The 23,074-nt window shown below is 35.6% G+C and overlaps 1 protein-coding gene across 1 annotated transcript in view; it reads right to left on the bottom strand.

Moving 5' to 3' along the window:
* Positions 1-9,142: 9,142 nt before the first annotated feature.
* LOC108728445 (histone-lysine N-methyltransferase, H3 lysine-79 specific) overlaps positions 9,143-23,074 on the bottom strand; it is a 46,644-nt gene continuing 32,712 nt past the window's right edge. The window contains exons 8-19 of the mRNA XM_018457000.1: positions 22,955-23,072; positions 20,495-20,677; positions 18,578-19,033; positions 16,900-17,079; positions 16,098-16,414; positions 15,789-16,023; positions 15,568-15,689; positions 15,243-15,484; positions 15,032-15,155; positions 14,507-14,844; positions 10,763-11,022; positions 9,143-10,563 (exon numbers count right to left, since the gene is read on the bottom strand). Of these exons, the coding sequence (XP_018312502.1) occupies positions 10,550-10,563; positions 10,763-11,022; positions 14,507-14,844; positions 15,032-15,155; positions 15,243-15,484; positions 15,568-15,689; positions 15,789-16,023; positions 16,098-16,414; positions 16,900-17,079; positions 18,578-19,033; positions 20,495-20,677; positions 22,955-23,072 (2,589 nt within the window). The 3' untranslated portion in view covers positions 9,143-10,549. The remainder of the gene's footprint in view (positions 10,564-10,762; positions 11,023-14,506; positions 14,845-15,031; positions 15,156-15,242; positions 15,485-15,567; positions 15,690-15,788; positions 16,024-16,097; positions 16,415-16,899; positions 17,080-18,577; positions 19,034-20,494; positions 20,678-22,954; positions 23,073-23,074) is intronic.

Raw genomic sequence — 23,074 nt, 5'->3', positions numbered from 1 at the left:
CCCCGCCTGCGACTCTGTAAATCTGAATTTTCTAAATCTGGATTTATCGTGGTTGCGTTCCTGTCGATAATTTGCTGCAGTCTTCGAACTCTATATATAAGTTACGCGCGATAAAAGATTTCTGTTGCAATCGTCGGAATCCCGTTCGGGAAGTCGAACCTCAAATTCTAGATTTATTTTTAAAATTTTGATGTAGAAACTCCACCTTTAGTAACACTCGGTGTTTCATTTTCTGATTAACTTGTTATTGAACTTAACTTGATGATAATGGAAATTTATATTTTTGTAGTTACGGCTAATCACTGATAGTTTTGTAGTGAGCATCTTTTAAAATTACTGCTATAAAATCATCAGTTTAATCATAGATAGAGAAACGATTTTTACATTATCATCAGGCTAAGGTCCGTTTCTACTAATATAATTTAATTTTAATCTCGATTTAATTAACTCTCCATATTTTTCCATTTCTGAGAATTAGAAAAAAAGTAAGTTGAACTGAGAATAAAGTTAATCTATCATTGGTAGAAACGGGCTTAAATGAGATTAAGTCTAAACTATACAAGTTGATCAGAAAATGAAATATCGAGCCTTGATGATACCTATGTGAAACTGGCCCCATATTTTCAAAATTTTGAATGAAAAATAAACAGAGTTCTTGTTGCCCCCCGAAGAGTTCTATCGATTATCCTTAATGACCGATGCGCTGAAACCAATATCTAAAAAGTTCTAGAACTTTGAAGTTTCAGATTTTGGATTTTTGTACTTTAAAGCGCTAGAACTCTTTTATTTGCGGTCTCAGCTATTGCAATATTAAGGATAATCGTTAGAGCTCTTCGGAGGCTACCAGAACTCTCAATAAAATGCCGGATTTCCGAAAAAACTTTTGGCCTGTGTGAACTTAGAAAAATTCAAGAGTTGAAACTTCAAAGCTCTAGAACTTTTTAGGTATGGTTTTGAGCGCATTGGTCATTAAGGATAATCGTTAGAACTCTTTGGGGGGCTGTCAGAATTCATAACAGAATGACCGAAATCTAAAAAAAATTTTTTTCTCCTAAAACAAACTTTTTTTTATTTTTTCGGAAATCCGGTATTTTTTTGAGAGTTCTGATTATTCCTCAGAGTTCTGTCGATTGTCCTATATGGATCAAAGTGCTAAAATGAACGGTAAAGAAGTTATAGCCCTTCAAAGTTTCGGAATCGTGAACTTGGCCCCTCCAGAATTTCAAATGATGTTTTCACCGCTTTAATCGACGGAACTCTTTCTAAAATAGAGAACTCTAGAATTCTTCGGAGGGCAACCAGAACTCTGTTTATTTTTTCAAAATTTTGAAAATGTGGGGCCAGTTTTATAGAGGCTTTGATGATTCTAATCCTTCACTACAAGCGATGGGTCGTTTATCGGATTAATTTTGATCACTTTTACAAGTAAACAAAAATTATTAAGTGATTTTTACACTTTAACATTTTTAGAAAGTATTTATAAAGTTGTGTATTAAAAAAAAGGAAAAGATAGAGACCACTTGCTTAGCTAAATGCTTTTAGTATTTCAAAGAAAAGAAACGTGCAGGACACGACGAATGATCCAATCATGTATATTAAGGGTTAAAAAAGAAACTAATTGTTACTATTCAATTTTCAGTTGTATATGGCAAGTACTAATTCGAAACATTCATGTTCTATTGTGATTTTAAGTTGAAATGCTTTAAACTATGTGCATTTATTTTTACTTGCTATCACAAGTTCTTTTTCCGATTCTAACTTGGAAAATCCGAGAGCTCGAATCCGTGCCGAGCTGGCTCGAAAAGTCAGCCTCGAAATCCGAAACTTCTCCACGTCCCACGGACTGATATTTCAAGGGGCGCGACCGCGGATAATCCGGATAACGCGATCGTGCCGGATGGAATCGCGAATCGGTTGTATTGGGATCGGAGCCAATCCGACGTGCTGGTGGCTGACAATTGGCGGCGTGGCAATGATTTCCGATGAGCAGGGTCGGACAGATGGAGATTCTGGCCAAGCAGGACGCACGTACATCGGCTAGTGATAGTGCGACGAAGGGTGAGTCATATCCGGCATTTGTGGCCGGCGGTCACACGCGGATTCCGTCCGATTTCCCTCGTTCCACCCGATAATTTTGCAAACGGTCGTTCAACCCCGATTCTCGCCTTCTCCTCTGTTCGTGGTTTGTATTTCGCTCCCTTCTCTTGGATGACGTATCTCGAAGTAATACAAGGAAATCTCGCGAGGATTTCCTTTACCCACGGAATTGCTCACAGAACCGTCTACCTCCGATTTTAATGACGAGATTAGGGATGCACTGGAAAGATATTCGAAAAGTATCCGGTATTATCCGGTGCTTTTTTTACTATCCGACCGGATAACCGAATATCATTAGTATCCAGGAATATATCCGGTTGAAATTTTATATCATTAAATTGTTGATTCGTCATTATACAAATGTTTTAGAAATAAGTATGCATATTCATAATGCCATATTAATATCCTATATATTGTTGCAAAATAACAATTTTTTTTTCTCTACAGCCTTGTTTTTTTTTTAGAAAACAGTTTCCCGAAATCCGGTCGGAATTCCAGAAAATGTCGGACATCCGACTCGAAGAAATTGCCTTCTCGAATATCCGATGTTACATTCTGTCTGGATATTCGATATCCGGTATCCGGTAATTTACGATCCGGTGGATCCCTAGACGAGATACGCGGGACAAACTATTATATTTATATAGGATAGTAAAAGTAAATTATTTTTATAGATAAAAAATTGTGGTGGTTTAAAAGCAATTCCAATCGAGAGGCTTGAATAATACATAATAGATTTTGACGGAAACTTTCTCGGCTTTTACGCATGTATTTTTACTACGTTGCGACGCGCTTGGGTATGCCGGAATGCCAATAAAAAGACATTAATGAGTGCAAATAGATTCATATATCGGGCTTGGAAGAGGAGGTACTTCAGTGCTGTGGCTGGTGGAAAAATAATCGAGAATCGGAAGGATATGAATGTTTAATATCTATAAAGTTCTTTCACCATTTTCGTCTGTTTGAAAACTAGTATTTATCTCTTCAATTCTCGAATGTAGAATCTCGAATTCTATTTATAATTTCTATGAAAAAATTTCTATAAAAAAATTATGCTGAGATCCTAAAACGTGTGTTTGATAGCGAAATTTGTACAGTCAATTTGATATTCATCATATTTGTAATCGCAATTTAATTGAGAAACTTACAAAAAATTGATGATGGATGGTTATCGATAATTAATTGAATGATTACTAATTACAGTCTGTAATTCTGTTATATGATATTTTCGAATAAAACGTAAAACAATAATTCCCCGTCTGCAAAATTGTGGAGTCAAGGCACATTGAGTCTTTATTACACCAAAAGAGAAAAAGAAACAGTAGAAAAAGACGTCTCAGACGCGGCGCGATTAAAAAGCATAGAGTAGCCCAGCCGGACGAAAGAATCGAAACGTTCCGATATCACTGCCAGTAATTTCTTGTGGTCAATCATTTTGCAATCGCTGTTATCTGCTATTTCAGATAGCAAGTACATTTTTCTAGGATAGCTGAATAAGTGTTGTCCGCGTGGCGGGACAGAAAGATGCTTTCATAAAGCGGTGCTTTTCTTTTCGCGTTTTCGTCTGCGAATCCAATTCTTCCTTCCCCTCTGGTACCTTCACTTTTGTTCGGTTGTATCTTTTCTCTCATCTCACCCTTCTTTCAGTTGCTATTTCGCTTTCGAGTATCCTCGAGGATGCGACCATGGATCCTTCACCCGCATTTTTCACGAGTTTATTTTCTTGCTGCAGAAGTTAATTTCTTTTTACTTCTTAATTGGTGCGCATTTAAAAACGTTGCAAGTGCATGAAACAGGAACTTGCAAGAATATCTATTTCAAAATTAGTTACCACCAAGGAAAAGAAAATTTTTAATACAGCATTATAAAAAAAAGCATTATAAAATAAAGTTGTAATATTTTCTTTTAGATTTTTTGTTTTTTGGAACAAGAAATTTCACAGATATACTAAAAAAAAGATACTAAAAACCGATACTGAAATTCAAGAGTTAATTGTTGAATATGTTCGTCTAATAATTTATTTATAAATTCACATCATCACATCGTCAAATTTAAATCGCCGTAAAGCGTTATCTCGTAGCTGCAAAAGCGCTCCTTGCGAAAGAAGCTCGCGCTTCTCTCTTGGGAATTCGCTCGGAGAACACTCGGGCGAGAATTTCTGGTAGCTGATGGGAAGGATAACTCGTCCCCAAAGTGCAGTAACCTCGGCAAAGGAGTCTTGGGTCCCTCTTTCTCCCTGTCTCTCTCTTTCTCTCTCTCTCTCTCTCCCCTCTCTCCCTCCCTCTTTCTCTTGTCTGCATTGCGCGTGCAAGAAGGCCTTATGACCCATGCAAAATGGATGCATTCCGCTCGAGCCGAGTTGCATCTTTTTCGCCTCCTTCGTTGAGTCACCCACTAAATCGAGCATGCCCCTAAACCGAAAGCGCGGAATTTCATTTGCATCTTTCGAGACCCAAAACCTTACCCATCTTTCTCACACCTGACTTTTATTTTCTCCAAAGCGGACAGGTAATGAGAATACATCTCTCTCATCGCATCTTCCAAAATTCGCGAAGTCAAATTTTAAATTGATCACTCTCATGTGACTCATCGACTCTCATTTGCACTTGCTGCTAATTTAACATTAATTAGATTTTATTTTAAGTTTGAATTATTCAGAATGTATTTCTGTATTAAATACTATTTGGCTTGAATAATTTCTTCATTATATCATAGTTTTTCAATCATCAAAAAATATTCTTTTGATCAATTGCTAGAATGAGATTTCATATTATTAGTTAATATTTAATTAATTTAATTTGTCTAAATCCAATTTGTCATTAGTTTTATAAAAGTACGTACTGAAAAAAGAGTCTGATTGCATTAATAAGAATTCTGATCGAAAATGAACAAATCAAAATTTTCTAATTAAATCTACTAGAATTCTAATCGAGATAACCAGATATCCAATTATGACGATTAGAATTCTGGTTGATGTGATCAGTATATATCGGTTCGTTCATTTTCAATCAGAAGTCTTTCTCATTGTGTGTGGCATATCTTTTCTATTCATTCATTTCTTCGATTATTTTTAGGACGGAAGCTAAGTAATTACCTAAGAGGTAATTAATCGAAGATGGATCGTAATTGCAAGCAATTTGCCGGGACCGGTTGGCATAAGGTTAAGCAGCTGCTTGTAATATATTATTTAAACGAAACCTTGAAGGCCGCAGGCTCGCAAATAGAATGAAGCGAGCGGTGATCGAGTACCCCTATGCGTTTTCTGAGGGTGCCACATAGGCGGGCGGTAGTAGTTACATCCGTTTCAGAACCAGGAAAACATCCCCCTCAATGAGACGATGTGGTTACGTAGTTACTTCTCTCCCCGGCGCTGTTCTCTTGACTGTACTTACGTGTCTCGAACAGGTTACAAACGACGGGCGCAGTATTACAACCCGCAAATTATGGGGCCCCTCATTTGTCCCCCCTCCTCCCCCCGCTCGTTTCTCCGACTGCAACACAAATGTGCTGGTTCAAAGCTGGTGGATTATACGCTTGACTGTGAAAACTGGAAACCTCCTTCTCGTCAGTCTTCTCTTTGAACGCGCAGACATTTGACATCTTCGGGATATATTAAGAAAGAATATATTAATTAATTAGTAAACCAAGTAAGAGAGTTAATCTAAAAGGTTAATCTAAAAGGTAATTGTGAAAGTAGGAATCGGAAAAAGATTGACGATGATCGATAAGAATTATCCATCTGTATAAATAGGATGCATTGATGTAACTGTATTTATACACGGAAAGAATGATTTTGCTGAAAGAGATCTAAAATTTTTGATATACTATAGATGTGAAAATAATTTTGTTGGAAACTCAAACACAGTTGCTAGATATCAAAATTTGTTTGTAGCATTGCAATAATTTTTTAGAGCTTTCAGTAAAATCGTTCCGTGTAATAAAAAAGTAACTCTTAATACTAATAAATATAATAATATACTCTTATAGAAATTTAATACTAGTACTGGCTAATTAATTACTTATTTTGAGTATTAAAAGTATTGTAAACAGTACTTTTAATACTGAAAATATGTGATTAATTGGCCAGTATTAGTATTGAATTTCTATAAGGGTAGTAAGATAGTAATATACGAACAATATTATAATATTTTTACAATGACATTTTGTAACAATGACAAAGATTAAATGTAATTGACTGTCCGGGAGAATGAAAATTTGAATGTCAGGGGAAAAACACGTGATCACATATGGAAGCTAAACGTAGGAGGAGGTAGTTCTTCCGTTCATAAATTACAATATTCGTGGGCCACCCCCGTCGTTAAGCGAATGCGTGTTTCCCGTCGCGCGGTGGCTACGTGTGAAATTCATTTACGGAATTAATACCGTGGATTTGCTAAACGAAGAATTACTGCGTGTCCCGCGTTCGCCTTAATTGCGCGAACAATACTATTTGCGTCGGATTAGAGATTGGTTCACTTTACACCATTAATTTTTTACTTTCGAATTACCGTATATAATTAATTAGCATGTTTATGTCATCAGAGCTTCCTCAATTCTATTTTTAATGAATTATTTTTTTATAAATTATATCTTAAAATATTTCTTATATGCTGTTAAGAACTATGTTATTATATAAATTAGTCAGCTCATAAATTTTGTTAATAAATTAAAAGAAAAAAATAATATATATAAAATTATAACACTTTTAAAAATATATAATCAATTATATAAATGCTTTTTAAAAGTATGATTGTCCATTTATCATTTAGTTTTACATTATACGTTATGGTATATTTATAATGAGTCATAAATATCATTTTTACGATGATAAATAGCCGCATGTAAAAGTTTCATTTTGCGCCGCGGTTTAATTTTCCGGAACGTTGAACCCGCAGGATGTTGCTCGTGTAACCGAAATCCTCATTTCGCCCAGAGGCGATCCTTTTCACCTCCTCGGCCCGTAATAACGCAGGAGTCTGCGTATTACGTCGTTTGATTAATTAATTTATGCCGATGAAGCGCCGGATTACGAACCCTCCGGGCTGCAAGCTTTTCCTTGCCTCGTCTTCTTCACGAAGAAACGAAGTAAACAAACGATTCCATCCGCTTTTCCAGTTGCCGTTATATACCTAATGGTGTTAACATTAACCGTGACAACAGTTGCGCAGACAAGCAAATAATTGCATCGTGTAAATTTGCTGAACGGCGTGACTGCCGGTTCACATAAAGGTATATCTTAATTTTCTCGAAATAGGGTTTTCATTGTTTGAAAATTGTGTTCATATAACATGTTATTCTCTAAATGATAATATTTACTCTATTATCGCTCTTGAAATTTTCTAGCAGTTTAAGTTATATATAACAAAGAAATCTGAATTTCGTTTATTTTCATAAAATATTAACATAAACCAAGATTTAATAGATATTGATTTTATAAAAACTCGATGTATTATGACAATGACTTTAATTTTATATAAAAAATAAAAGCAATATAAATTTAGAGAGATATTTTATCTTGATTTTTCACATATAGATATAGCTTAATATTTGGTTTTTTTGTTGTATAAGCAACTTTATAAACTACTATACGCTAATCTTTTATTGACAATAATAAAAATGGCTTTACAAAATGAAGAAAAGTTTGTGATAAGAAAGACAAAGGAATAGTCTCCACTGTGCCGTTGAACACGATTCTTGAGATAACAATGAATAATTGAAGAAGAGACTCCGAAGGGGAGGAACACGCGAGGAGACGTCTAGTATGGGAAACTACTTTCTGTGTTAGAAAGATAGGAGAAAGCATCGTATTCACGAGAGGCACGAAGGTACAAGCATTAATTTTTGCGAGTGTGGGACTCGAGGGACGAGTTGCATCCACGATGCATCTTGGAGGCTGCGCCGTATTTTACTGCGTGAGGTTTGCAAGTTTACATTACCAAGAGAAGATCTGTTAGTTTCGGTAAAGTAAAGGTTTATAGGGCGGCGAGAAATGTAGAAATATTCGCGCTACACCGTTATAAATGGCCGCAACAACTGCAATTGGTCCTAATAGGTAGAATTACTACAATGTTTTTCAGTACGGAGCGGCATATTAAACAGAATAATCATGTACAAGTGTCGTGGAACAAAAAGGAAAGGGCATACAAAATGAACACAAATTCTGGGATTTTTTCAGTATTAAGTATTTATTACATACAAGCATTTTTTACAATATGAAGTATTTGTTTCTTTAGACATGACTGATGATATTTAGCATTTTTTTTTCGTTATTGTATATTTAGAAACATTCTCTCGTATTCTATTTAATTACCATTATTATTAGGTATTCTTATAGAATAGTTTTAATAGAATCTCAACCAAATCTAATAAAAATAGTATAAGTGTACACGTGACGCAGGGGTAATATACGGTGTCCAAACGATTAATAAATATTTAAAAGAAGAACTAATATAAATAAGTTTCGTACAATAAGTCGTAACGAATCGGGCGTTTCCAAGTTCGTTACAGTTGAAATTTTTACAAGACAAACGTAGAAACAGTTTCTCATGTGAGAACGGGCGATAAAACGTGTCAATAAATCTGTCACTTTGCATGGTTTCAGGTTGTGTATACGCTTTTCTTGCTCCATTTTCTTTTAGTGATCGGGACATTTTCGGCGTATGAACAAGTGACTCGCGAGTGCAACTCTGTACAAATACGCTCGCTCTAACAACTCTCAATAAAAATATATATTAATCGTTCATAAGAAAATATATTGATTATTCGCGAACGATAGAATTTTTCCCGGCGAAAAACAACTCGCAAATGCAAAAAACGAAAAATCTCGAATTTAAATGGTATTAACGAGAAAATTTCAAAATTTTATAATATATCAATTCAATAAATCCTCTACGCCGATTATGATAAAATGCGAATAAAGTAAAAAGCGAGGGGAAAAGGGAGATAAATCTCGCGCGCAAATGTACGAGAAAAATTGAATAACAAACAATTTGTACACTAATCCTATCATTTCTCTAGTGTCGATGTTTTTCTCGATCATATTTTCCGAATAAAATCAGAATAACAGAAATGCTCGTTTCTCTATTCTTGTTATAAATAATTTGTCGAATTCTATATGATATCTATATGATATGATGAAATAGGGCGAGCGCAAAATATAAAGCATGCTACCGATATATTCCACGTCTCAGAATTTTTATGTTGCAAATAATGACAAGTAAAACTCACTTTTTGGACGTTGCAGCGATATTCGCTATTACGTTATGTATTAACGTTGCGGTATTGATTGTATTTACCTTCGTCGAATAAAGTGCAATTAAATCCCATCCATAGTATCTCTCGCGTAACAATTCTTACAATTAACGTTACTAGATCGTCACTCACCGTTAACTTATGCAGCGGCTATCTCACAAAGCAATCAGCATTATCGTCTTCGTCATCACAGCTAGAAAATTTATGCACGATCCACGAAAAAACGTAACGATAGTGAAGTCTAGCAAATACCTAGAGTATATACCAATGTTAAGTAGGCCCTCTAAATGAAATGCGATAAAAAGAAGAAAAGAAAAAAACAGTAAGATTGCTTGACTAGTGAGCGCATGCCCCAAAATCTGGTATGGAAGAAAAGTTTTTTCTTTTTCTATCTACTTTTCCCCATCTCGTATCTGCAGAATGTCTGTTATGTTGAATTCGATAACGCGCTTAGATCTACTCATGAAATTGTTATAAGATAGTACCACGCTACGTTATCTTATATGTTAGGGACATTCTCTAATCCATCATTTTGGCAGATACGTTCTCAGCATTTAATCCGACTTCTATTTTACCTCTCTTCTTCTTTTGCGTCTTGTGTTATGTTTATTCGTCATTTACTCTCCGTAATTTCCAATTTTGTCATCTCTATTGATTAACGCCCCAAAAATTTTAATTATAATCTACACACGCATGTATGTGTGATAAGGGCGAAGTCGTGTGTGTATATGTATGTTTGCGTGTGTATGTGAGAAAAAAAATAATTTCATCTCGATTCGTTATCGTAAAATATGTCTGTGTAATGAACATCCGAAAATGATGTGTTACAAATAGGCCTCAATCCCCTTTCTTTAGAAAGTTACATTTGTCTAATAGCGTACTACGACACACAGATGGAGTGTCCATACTTGCTGTTGCGTAATAATAATCAATTAACATCATATATTATTTTACACTTCCTTCTTCCCGATGACGACGCTCAGAGCTCGGCATGATTGTGAGGCACGGGGATAGTCTTTGCGCCCTCATTCTCGCGCTTCACCGAGGTTTCCCCTTTACACATGATACGTCGCGCGACGGCGGTTATTTACATTATCATAAACAACAACGTCTCGTTCCGAATATAGCTACCGCTCATTATGAGCAATTCGGTTGCCCAACTGCTCTTTTTCTGTTCGCCCGGGAACGTTTAAGAGACACCTTATGATAGTAGATCTGCGAAGAAAAACAGACACAGCGCCATTTATACAGGAGTCTGTTATCAAGGTATTTTCAATTAAAATGATATATTAAGTCCATTTATAGTTATAATACTATAATATAATAGTATGTAGGTTCTATAAAAATGCGATTCCAGTATTCTTTATTTAGAAAAATTCAATGATTAAAAGTGCAATGACCTTGACTTACATACCTGGTACTTGATTGTTATCCTGTGGCTTATTGATGAAATTGTCCTGGAACGGATTGACATTGGCATTAGCGGTGGCGGGCACGAACCCCATCGGGGTAAATGGCATCGCCGCCGGATTCAGATTGGAGTTGAGGGTATCCTCATTCGCCAGATTGGGCGTCAGTTCGAGTATCGGCCCGGTATCATAGCCGGTACTGTTATTACTCAGAGTATCGAAGTCCGACAGGTCTAACAGGTCGTTGGTCACGTTGTTTTGCTTGCTACAAAACGAGCCAAATGAAAAATATACAAAGACTAAGTTGATAGCTAGACATATGGATTAGGGACTACGACTTAAGCGACTATTCACGATCACTAACACGGAATCGCCGCCGCTAAATTAGCTAAGCCGATTGCGAACGATTCATTAACAACTTTTGAATCACTAAAACGAAATGGAACAGATTCAGATTTTGTCGGATAGGAACATAGTTCGCGATTCTATGTACATCTAAAAAACGTCATCAACTGAATGATATAAAGCTAGATAAAAATAACTAAATAACGTATCAGATAAATATAAAGCGCTTATGCGTCAATTGTTCTTCTGCGTCATTGATCATATAACTGCTTTTCAAATCACAGACTTTAAATGTCTTGAGGAGCAACTATTTTGATGTAACTATATAAACAACTATTATAAGCGATGAAGTCTGATAGAAATTGCTTTTATGCGTAGCAGTACTAACCGAGAAGGTCGAAAACCTTTTGCGGTCCTTTGTAGTATCCAATATATATCTTTCGTCTGCCTTTGGCCGAATAAAAAATTTAAATATAACTAATATATTACGTATATTATTCTGTTGGATCGCAACAGGTTTCTATTTAAACAACTACGGGAATCAGTTAGTTAAATTGATATACACGTGTCAACTGTGTAATTATAATAATCATAGCTTGCTAGAACATATTACAGCAAAACAGCAAATACAGATCTAATTACATAAAAAATTGAATCACATTCGAGATCGAATCACACTCGTCGGATTAAGATATTAGAGAAGAAAATTCATGCCACGTTTGGTTTCTTCTTCTTTCGTTTATTTTCCTATACGGGTACCTTTGTGTAGGATTTGTGGATGTGGTGTGCGTGAAGAGAACGTTTTCTCACGAAAAAGTACTATATCGGAAAACATGTGGAAGTAAATAGTACATAGCAAAAGTAGGCAGTAAGTTGACATATACCGCGCTTGGTATACAATACACACAAGCATGAGGAACTCAGACAATCATTGTGCAAGGAAAAGAACAAGCCACACCATATCAACGTTAGTTAACATGCATTGGTGATTTGTTACGAAAATCAGTCGCACTTACGGTATACACAACTGGTCAATAAATGGAAGAACACTTTTTATTAGTATCTAATTGGAGGAAAAATCAAAGAAAGATACTCAGCAAAGATGATATTTACAAATTATTGTGCTATATACTTATTATACTACGAAAATGTTAATTGCATTCAATGTAACTGTGATACGTCATTATTTTACTACTTTGCAAAAGTCATGTTAGCATTATTCATCCTTGCTGAGTTGGTATATTGTGAAATCACAAAACGAAACTTTTCGATGACTCATTAGATTTATGCCGTTTGTTTCTCTTTACATTATATATACTGAGATTTATTCGTCCTATGTGAATTAACATTAGATGTATTCTGCAGTTTTGTTAATATTTTTCTTAATTTCATATTTTGTGTACGATATTACATAACGTTCTTCCAACTCGTTCACATAATGCCTAATGACGATCGAAGTACGCGATTTCCGTTATCTTTGACAATCTAGCTAAAAATAGTATGTAAATTTGCCGTTAATACATAGCTGAATATCAATTATAAAATATATGTAACTATTACAATAGGTGATATACAATATACATTCTCATATTTGCAATTTCATTATCACCGCAATATATAGTAATGTTAGTCTCATGAGTTATTATTGATTAATATGTTGCTAATCGTGCAACTAATCATATCATAAACGGTGAGTCGCAATGGCGTGCTTATTATGCTCGTCAACCGTTATTCTGACTACTTTTGCAATGTACAATACGCATGAATTACTCAGAATATTTGCATGAAGCGATAAATGTTCGGTGAAATTAATTTCGATAGGCAGTTCCTTCCTGTAAATGTCTTAGGAAAGCGCAGTATATAAACTTTTTTACTAAATAACTGTTTATTATAATAATGTACATATTGTTCATTTGCTACAACGATATATAACTCAAAAATTGTCATTCTTTAATTAATTGCAAAAAAACGGAAACATAAAGGAAAAAAAAGAAAACTTATATACTTTAAAAGTATATACATACTTTTATTTCTTTACGATCAGTTCTTATATGAAAATTTCATTTCAAAATTAATATTACCTATAAAATTTTATTGATTCAAAACATTCAAACTTATTTACTAGAAAACTTAGTATTTTGAGTTGTATCTTTGCTGCAGCAAATAAGCGATATATGTATATATATATATTTTATATATACATATATATATATATACTCGATATAACTTTGAAACTTAATTCACTTCAATAGTTAACCGACATTACAAGACACAATTATAAACAACACAATTTATTATATATACAATGCCTTTCATAATAAAGCTTTTAAGAATACATCTAACAATTTTACATTTAACCATAAATACAAGTTCAAATAATTGCCATTTCAGAATCTGATAGAATCCCTCTTGCCGGTTCGGAATCTGATAGAACCCCTCTATGTATGTGTACAAATCTAAAATTCGAAATAATCAATCTGTTTATGGTGCGATAATAATTCATTGTGATTTATCACTACATCATAGAATTTTTATCACACCTATTTACAAATAAAAGCATACAATGTTTAATTTAATACATTTGGCGTGGCACGTATTCTCCATAATTTAAATTATACAGTGTACTCAAGAAATCTTTATGCAGAAATTTTTCTTAATAGATGCCATAGTAATATTTGGTTTCTTAATTTTCTGTAACGCGTAGATGATTTTATTGTATATTATGTAAATAAGAATTTTATGTTTAATTCATTTTACGTGCAATATTTAAAAGTTGATCCTCTTATTGCGGATTAGTCAGATATCTTATGTATGTGATATTTATTTAACGGTTTAAATTCTTTTTCCGATCGAGTAGCTATATTGTTGTGACTTTGTGATAATCAGTCCATTTTAATTAAATAGTATATTTGATAGTATCGTGTAATTACTTATGCCCTATAAAAACGTAAGTGATTGGCATGATGCATTTTACCTATCTGTTTTGTAATTATTTCACAATTAACTATTAAATTAATTTCTGATTGATTAAATACAACAAGAAGATTGTTCAAGTTTATTTTTCTTATCATGCTTAAAAGATACTTTCGCTTTTACGCAAAAAAAATTAATCTCCTTCATATTACAATCTTGCCTTCAATATATTTATTTTTGTATGTATTTTTCAATCGTATAATAAAATTGAATCTTAGCAGCGTATGTTGCATCTAAAATTGATCTTGAACGCTTTTGAATCGCGTCGAAATTATATGCCTCAATGCCCAATTAAATGCGCGTTACCGCAAAAAACAAGTTATTACTATGGTATATTATTGTCCATCGATCTAACGAGAAGAGACGCATATGTTTTTAACTCTCGGTCGACGAAGGTTTACGATTCCGTGGTTTAGAATTGGTATACTTACACAGTGGCATTGTCCAGCGTAATCGATTGACTGTTGATACCATTCCCATGATTCGTATGATGACCGTTCAATTCTCCTTCAACGTTACCCTGATTATTATCCAATACAATTTTATTTTCGTTAATGCCGTTGCTATGTGTCGTGCCGTTGTGAACTATATCAGGTGCGGGTACGCTGTTTTCTGTATGATGCGCCCGTTGTTCGCCACTGATAAATTGCTGAGTCGCCTCGGAAATTAAACTAGCTGTCATGACGTCGTCACCTTTACCGTCCGGCATCGGTTTATTCTCGTCGGTAGGGCTGTCTTCTTTTAGCTTGTCGCCATCACCGCCTTCTCCCTGTACATATTCGTCGTAAGAGATTATTTTTTTAATTTTGTCAATTTATTTATTAATTTATATGTAAACTTCAGTTGAGATGAATTGCTCCAATATAATTAATTTGAATAATTTTTAAATTTATTAGAAGCTCCTTGATATATTTATATATACATATATATATATATATAAATGTTTCTAATATTACCTTGGTAGGCGTATTGGTTTGATTTTTGCCTCTAGTCCTAAGCATAATCGCCTCGACTCGTTTGCGTCTGGCGTTGCGCTCCTCTTCTTCCTTCTTAAGCCTCTCAGCCATCTCGATTCGTTGTCTGCAATTTAAATATACAGATATTACTCATCATATAATTTATTTAAGTTTTCAAAAAAGCTAAAGAAAGAGAAGATTCTAAACCAACTTTTCTGCTTCTTCTCTCGCTTTGCGTTCTGCTTCTTCTTTTTCTTGTTTCTGACGAGCTTCCTCCTCTCTTTTTCTTCTATCCTCTTCCTCACGACGTTTAGCTTCTTCGATTGCCAATTGTAATCGTTGTTCCTCGGCTTCTCGAGCTTCATTAGCTAAGCGTATAGTTTCTTCCTCCAAACGACGTTGCTCTTCTTCCTCCGCGCGTAATCTTTCAGCTTCTAGACGTGCTTCTTCCTCCTGCAGAAATTGTTATACGTAAGACAACAGATGCAAAAATTAAATTGGTCTGATATTAAATTGATTTTGTAGATGGTACGTACCTGTCGCTGGCGCTCCAATTCCGCTTCTCGTTCCGCTTGTTCTCGAGCTAATCTTCTACGTTCAGCCAAAGCGGCTTTTGCTTCCTCTTCGGTGGTGATTCTGATTTTCGCGATCATTGAAGCTGTAAAGTGAATTATTAATATAAATAAATATTCATCATTAAATCAAGAGTTTGTGACAAATTATCACTCGACATGGATAAAATTTTGATTAATCATACCTGACATATCAACTTGCTCGTCCGCTTCACCTTCAAGCTTGATTTCAGTCATCTCCGGCGATTTCTTCTCCTGCTTGTTCTCTTCCTTTTTAGCGACTTTCGACGGTTCTTCCGCAATAGCACCTGATAGATTCTCTTGCATTAAATTAGTCTCGTCTTTGACTTGTTTGCTTGCCGACACAGGTTCTGTCGCTATCTTTGTATCATTAGTTATAGATTCGACAATGTTCGCTTCCTGTTGGTAAAAAATGAACATTAGAATTTGAATATACATCTTTTACTACATAAAAATTATATATTGAAATTTACCTGTGTCTTTTCGCTACCCTGATCCTTCTTTTCCTCGTTTTTATCTTCCGATTTCACATTTTGCGTCTCTTTATTCTCATCCTGCTTTATGATCTCCACGTTAGTTTCGCGAATGAGTGGTGCGTGCTCAGCTCCGGGACTTTGCAGGGGTGTCGCTTTCGGAGTTATTCGCGGTGATGACTTGGCGTTCTTGATTAACTTCTCCGTCGGCTTCCTCACTTCCGCGACTTTGGGTATTATAGAAGGTTTCTTTGGAGTGCTATGGACCTTTGGCAGTGGTGGCTTTGAATCCTTCGTTAATTTCGAGTCCACCAGATCTGCGATAACGAGAATGATCGGGATATTTTCTATTCTATCGCATGTGAAGCTTCTCGGGTACATACATTTACAGTATTTACATGTGCAATTCTAGCAGTCGTGAACAAAAATAATATATACAAGAAGTTGAGAATAGAAATTTAAAAGCAAAATTTCATTAAAAAATAAAATATAAATTTCGTAAAAAAAGTAAAATATAAATTTACAAAAAAATATATTGTTTAAAGGAAAAGATATACGAAGAAAAAAATTTCGGATAAAGCCGAGATGTCTTTAGACACGTATATATGTAGCATAAAAATAATTTTAATATTTATTTCCCTTTCGACCTAATTACTCCAACAGGTGTAGTAGTGCTCTACAATCTTCGTTAATCGAAGATTCAGTTTTGATTAATCATTTCTCTTTTTTTTCTATTCCCTTCGCTGATCCTCGGATGATGTAAAAGGACCGATAGGAGGAGAAGTAAAATGGGCATGCTCACTGTGTTTCTCTGTGACCGAGACACCGGTACCGGCAATAGAAGCAGGCCGCGGTCGGCGCGACGCGGCCGTGCGGGTACGCAGATTGACGTTACTGCTGCCCACGCTGCTGGCACTCTGTTGACTCATGGAGCTGTGCGGTCGGGACGGGCTGTTGGGTGTCACTTCGCCGCTGCGGATACCTACGCGTACCCACCCAAGGTAAGTAATTTGTTGATCTTTTCGCTGGAAACTTGAACGCAATCGCGGAGATCTTTCGATAGAGAAGTACGGCGGTGCAAATGAATTTCTCGTTTGTACTTTTCATACTTTGCATATTGAGATCGTATCGCGCTTGTGACGTTGTTGTGACGAACGTGAGGTGTAGCAGGTGAACAAGAAACACAAGCACCGCCACCGACGTTCAAGTGCAGTCCGTGAGTGTAAAAAAAGGAAAAGAATACAGTCGAAACAAAAGAATAAGCCAATACAAATAAGAAATATTAAGCAAACAGAGTAAGAAAAAATAAATTATAATCGCACAAAAAAGAGTAAACTGAAAATAAGAATCATAATTGAATAAAAAGTAAATTAATTAGGAATAAATTGCACACCAAATACGAATATATACATATATAATACTAAGTGAATTGCAAGATAAGTTATATAGCGATATAATAAGGTATAAAAACGTGCAGCTTACCGGGATGTTAGCTCATACCTTCACCCGTGGTACCGAAAAGCCGTTGAGAGATCTTCCTCAGGAGCGTTTTGTTAATCAATTTGGAAGTCAAAAAAGAGCCGGTTGTATCAAAATCGCGTTGACAATGCTTAATTAAATTCTCTTCCTCTACATTATTAATTTAGCCTTTATTTAATACAGATTGTTGATACAACCGGTTCTTGATGTTAAAAGTGACAAAAGAGTCTGCTATCAAAATATAATATTAAACAGTACCTATAGAGACTTTCGATACTTTCGAAAATCGATGGGTTAATTATTTTTGAGAAAGTATAATAGATAGAATAATTAATATTTCGCGACTTGAAATTAGAAGAACATCTTTCCTTTTATGTTCACACCGTGAAATAAAGTTGGTCATCCCGATTGACTTACAAAGACTCCTTTTCACACTTATTCGTACATGTGTGCACCCAACTCTGAAGTTTTCTTGTTAGACAGTGAGTGCATTCATGTGTTGTATTTTTATTCAATTTTGATTTATGAGATCGTTTCCCATTTTATCGAAAACCATATGCCGATTTAGCTTACGAAGCTTGTCATTAAGCAATGACCAGTTTGACTATATACAGTGACAGAAATTGACTAGAAAATTAGTACAAAGCGGGTGATTAATTATTCTGAGAAAAGCTACAATGTTGATTGGAGAAAGTTATATCGCATAAAGAGGATATTGAATATTACGAGATAAATTGATAAAACTGTAGTTTTTATATATAGAAAAAATGTGATCTATTATTGAATTATCGTTTAACTATAATTATATTGTATAATTATTAACTGTAATTGCTCATATAATTATACGATTAAGGATAGATCTCTACACTTTCTTAATACAAAGAATGGAAAAATTACCGATTTATTTCTTCGGAAATCGTGGGAGATACTTTTGCTATGTACAGAAGCTCGATTTAGTGAAGGATTCGAAGTAGTCGAGTTGAGTGCACAGTCACACTTACCTTGTTGCTGTTGGATCTGCTGGTACTCGCGAGCCTTTCGGCGTAGTCTTTCGGCGCGGGTGGGTCTGGGCATAGGTGCCGCGCCCGGTAGCGTGCCCATGCTACGCGAGTTATCGGAGCGTTTTAGACTCTTGGCTCCTCCGGGCGCGGCCAAGTGCGACATGCTGCGACTCATGCTAGAAGCGCTCTGCAGAGGCTGGCTTTGCTGTTGTTCCGCCAACGTGCCGAGTTGTTGCTCGGTCGTGCGTTTCCTAGGCTGCGCCAGCTGATCCAGCCTGGACATGGAGTAAGTCCTACCTGGCGAACGTGTGAAGGCCTTGGCGCTGGAGCTGCGTGCCGTCGACGGCGGGCCGTCGCGCGGGGACGGTATCGTCGGCATGAGGTCGGTGCGTCTCCTGTTCACACGTAGGTAAACCGAGGTCGGGGTGCTGGGCGTGCCACCGTCGCTATCATCACCTGCAAAGAATCTCGCTTAGGGTGTCGCCCGTACTGCGAAACGAGCGACGTCCGTCGATTCGTGGGGATACGCGACGCGGCTCGCTCGATGGAGAAGCACACTCGAGTAAAGAGTTTCTCTGACGCGCCAACTCGGTCGCATTCAGATTCTCATCTCTCTTTTTTTTTTTGCTATTTCTTTGCGGTTGTGTTGCTTTGCTTTTCATGCTGTGGCGTGTGGGGATGATGCGGAGAAGTACACTGAGAGAGATTTTATTCGGAATTGCATAGCTGTAAAGTATAATATGTATATTCGCGTTTACTTAAAATTTCGATGTGATAAAGAATTAGTATATTTTTGATATAAATAATTGAAGAGAGAAGAAATTTTTATTAACAAAGGAATGTACTTTTTGAACGATTTATTTGATAAAAAATATTCTCTCAACGTACGTAAATCATGTATTAAAGCACATGTAACTATTTAAGTATCAAATAGGTATTTAATGTGCATATTTTATATACACATTAAAAGAAAATACATATATTACGATATTTTCTGTAAATAGCACATAAAAAACATTCAAAGATAACATTCAATTAGAGTCAATCAAACAAGTTCTAAAAACACAGCAAGAAACCCATCTATGTAAGCAATAAACTTTATACTATTGACGATTATAAGTCTACGTCAAATTAATTAAGTAACATCATTAATTGAGTTAGATTTTCACCGTACTTTGTTACAACGTGCAATAATATTACTCTATCTTTTATTACTAAACTACAATTTAAATTCTATAATTATATAGTAAATTATCGAATATAATTTAAGTTATATATGTAATTGTTAATAACTAATAGTTAAACATTAAATTACGAGGTATATGCTTTAATGAAACAAATAAAATATTGATTGTGACTGATAATCGTCCTATTAGATCATATTCGCGATGAATTCATTAACAAATAACACTGAGCTAAGTATTAATTAACGTACTACGAACTAACAAACATAATAATAAACTGAAGATTCGGCTTGTAAAATGCACGTTGCAACTAAATATTAATAGTGTCTAGTGGTTAGTTCGTGTCAGTAACGAGATTAATAGGAATCGCATACGGATTAGGCAAACTAATTATTGCATGATATTGGTTGTCAAGTGGTTTCACTCATAAATGATGAAATCGTAAAATCTACCTGATACCAATATCATGCAATTGGGAAGGAGCTACGGAATGAGAGAAAGTGCGCGAAATATGTTCTTATACGGTGTTAAATGAACGTTACATGCGTTGATAGAGTGTATGGTGAAGTAAATGAAAGACGTAATCACGCGTAGAACACGAAAGAGAAAGGGAGAGAGTCCGACGAGAACAAGTGCTAAATAAAACGAGAAGTAAAGGATCGACAATATTCATGACGAACAGAAACGGATCTCTCCCGGCTTTCTTGCAGGCTTCTGAGAGATCAGGACTCACCACTGGCAACCCGCTGAATCATGGGACGCCTAGTGTCGCTATCGGACTTATCATCGACGGCAAAGATGTCAGTTGTGGGGGGCAGAGAGAGGCTGGCTCTCTTATGCTTGGCAGGAGTTAAGGGGGGATCGGGGCTAGAATTCCAATTGAACACCTCGTACATGGACGAGGACATTCTCATATCTGCGAACAAACCATTCAACGCAACGCAAATATTAGGTATTCCGCGAAAAGACTTCTAAATAGGGCTGGGATAATGAGAAAGATAAGTCGGAAAAGCATAGGTATCAGCGAGTTAGATACAGTGCGAATCGCACATATGTAGCCTTCCCTTATTATTTTATTTTCCATATACCTCACAATGCAGAACCATCACCGGTAAGTATAAATCATAAAAAGGAGTACAGAGGTACAGAAGTACAGAGAGGAAATGTAACCCCAACAGCTAAAAATTATTTCCTGATATCTTAAGAAATATGTACTTTCCGTTTCCTTCCAGTGGTTTCCAAAATGTTATTTCGTTAAAAAAAAAAGAGAATGTTCGGACAGAGAGGGAAGAATGTGTGGATGAAGATGTGACGTTTACAAGGTGAATATTATCCGAGCAATCTGTGTGTGCAGTGTAATAGTAAAAATAAATGATATCGCGTAAAAAGCAAAACTTGCGACTTATATCACGGGACTCAAAACGTTCTCGAGACTCGCTTGTGTAACCAATCTCAAGCTGAAAATACGTGAATTCGGCTGTCGTTTAAAGGAATATTGCCATAAGAGTGTACACAAAATAGGCTATAGAGAGTGTAAACCTGAAAGTAAAGAACCAAATATAAAACTTACGCTATGGGCAAAATCGTGATACAGATTCTAATAATGCTGGACAATCGTTCTTTTATGCTTTGCGGTGTCGTCTTTGCAATTTCATACAATTTAACATACGAAAACAACGATATTTTTTTATTTGATCGACTATTTAAAAATTCAAAAAACGCAATTCAATTATTCAACTAATTTTTAATTTTACAGAGAAGTAATTTAATCGGTTTAGCTATTCATTAATTTCCATAATCATAATAATTCATGTATTTTATTGAACACAATTTTAATTATTATTTGCATTCCACGTTATGATAATAATAGGTACAAGAACTTTACGAAGTAAACAGATTGAATTTTACAGCAAATACTACATAAAATTTTGTTTATCTTCTGCGATGGAAACTTTTCTTACTTTGTAAATAGTAGTATCGATTATCACTAAGAAAAATATATCGTTATCAAAGGTATCGGAATCGAACGTGAAATATAAGCCGCGAGAAGACGCGAGTCGCTTCCTTGTATCGTTTATTCGACTAGCTTTGAAAATAGACATGACATAGAAATATTTTAGAAGCAATGACGTGATTAAACGACACATTCCTCATGAATCCGCGACAGAAAGAACGATTGTAGGCCTGTACGACAAACATCAATCATCAATATATATGTTGGACGTTCGAGCAAATAGGAATGGAGCAAGCAAATGGAAACGGGACGTGAATTCACCGATACGATTTATCCCTTCAGAACGTACCGTCAGATTTATCTCGAATAACGACTTCCGAAACATTATCGCGAAAAATTTACAAAATACCGTCGTATATTTAATTGTAAGATGACTTAACTGTCGTTAATCAGGTGCTTAATCTCGATCTTTCTCGTTATGCGATATAATATATACTAAGTATCCCGATCCGTATTTATACTCACATTGAAGTAAATCCGCTTCCGAGTCGCTCATCATGCGTGTTCGCATCAACGATCGTTGTTGATTCGACGCCCGACTGAATTAACGGTAAATACTAATTTGCATTCTACCGGTGCATGGTGCAAAATAAATACCACGCGTGTATTATTTACGCATCGTATGCGAGAAACGGAAAGCCTTTAACGCTTTCAGCTGCTGCTGAGCTACTTCATATTATATATTTATATTTTATGAGATATTTCTTATACATCACATTTCGATCTTCTCGCTGTGATAAATCACAGAATTACTTACAAACAGTTGCCCGCACTTTAATACAGAAAATTATGTTGGGTTTTAAAAACGTACGAGAAATTCATTTAATCAAGGCTAAAATTGATCAATATTCGTGACGTAGATCAAAGAATAAAATTATGCAAACATTGGTTGAATCAAATTGCATTTTGTATATAGATTGATATTATAGAACAGAAACTATTCAGAAATACTCCAAATTCTACGAAGTCTACCGGAGAATTCTCGATTGAGAATAGTTTACACAAAACAGAAATAATCAAATATGTAGAAAGTTTAATCGCGCGCTGAAAGGGTTAATCGAATTTCCACATGCGATGTGCAGCTAACGTGCTCGCATCGTCTTCTTGCCAATTGATATTTAGTGAACTTTGGTGAATTGACGTAGTTCGATCGATATTTGAAGAAATATATCGACTGACCTTCGCCCGGTTTCCGGTCGAGTCCGCCAGCGGAAGTGGCCCGTTTCTTGCTGCCATCCAGCTCTCTCTCGGAGGATCTCCTAGTGAGGGGCTGCGCAGCAGAAAACATCATGACATTGG

The sequence above is a fragment of the Mycetomoellerius zeteki genome, unplaced genomic scaffold, assembly GCF_001594055.1.
Source record: "Mycetomoellerius zeteki isolate Tzet28-1 unplaced genomic scaffold, Tzet1.0 scaffold62, whole genome shotgun sequence".
In the NCBI taxonomy this organism is placed as follows: Eukaryota; Metazoa; Arthropoda; class Insecta; order Hymenoptera; family Formicidae; genus Mycetomoellerius; species Mycetomoellerius zeteki.
Note: the sequence above shows the minus strand (reverse complement) of the source record. Positions and strands in the feature narration are given on the sequence as shown.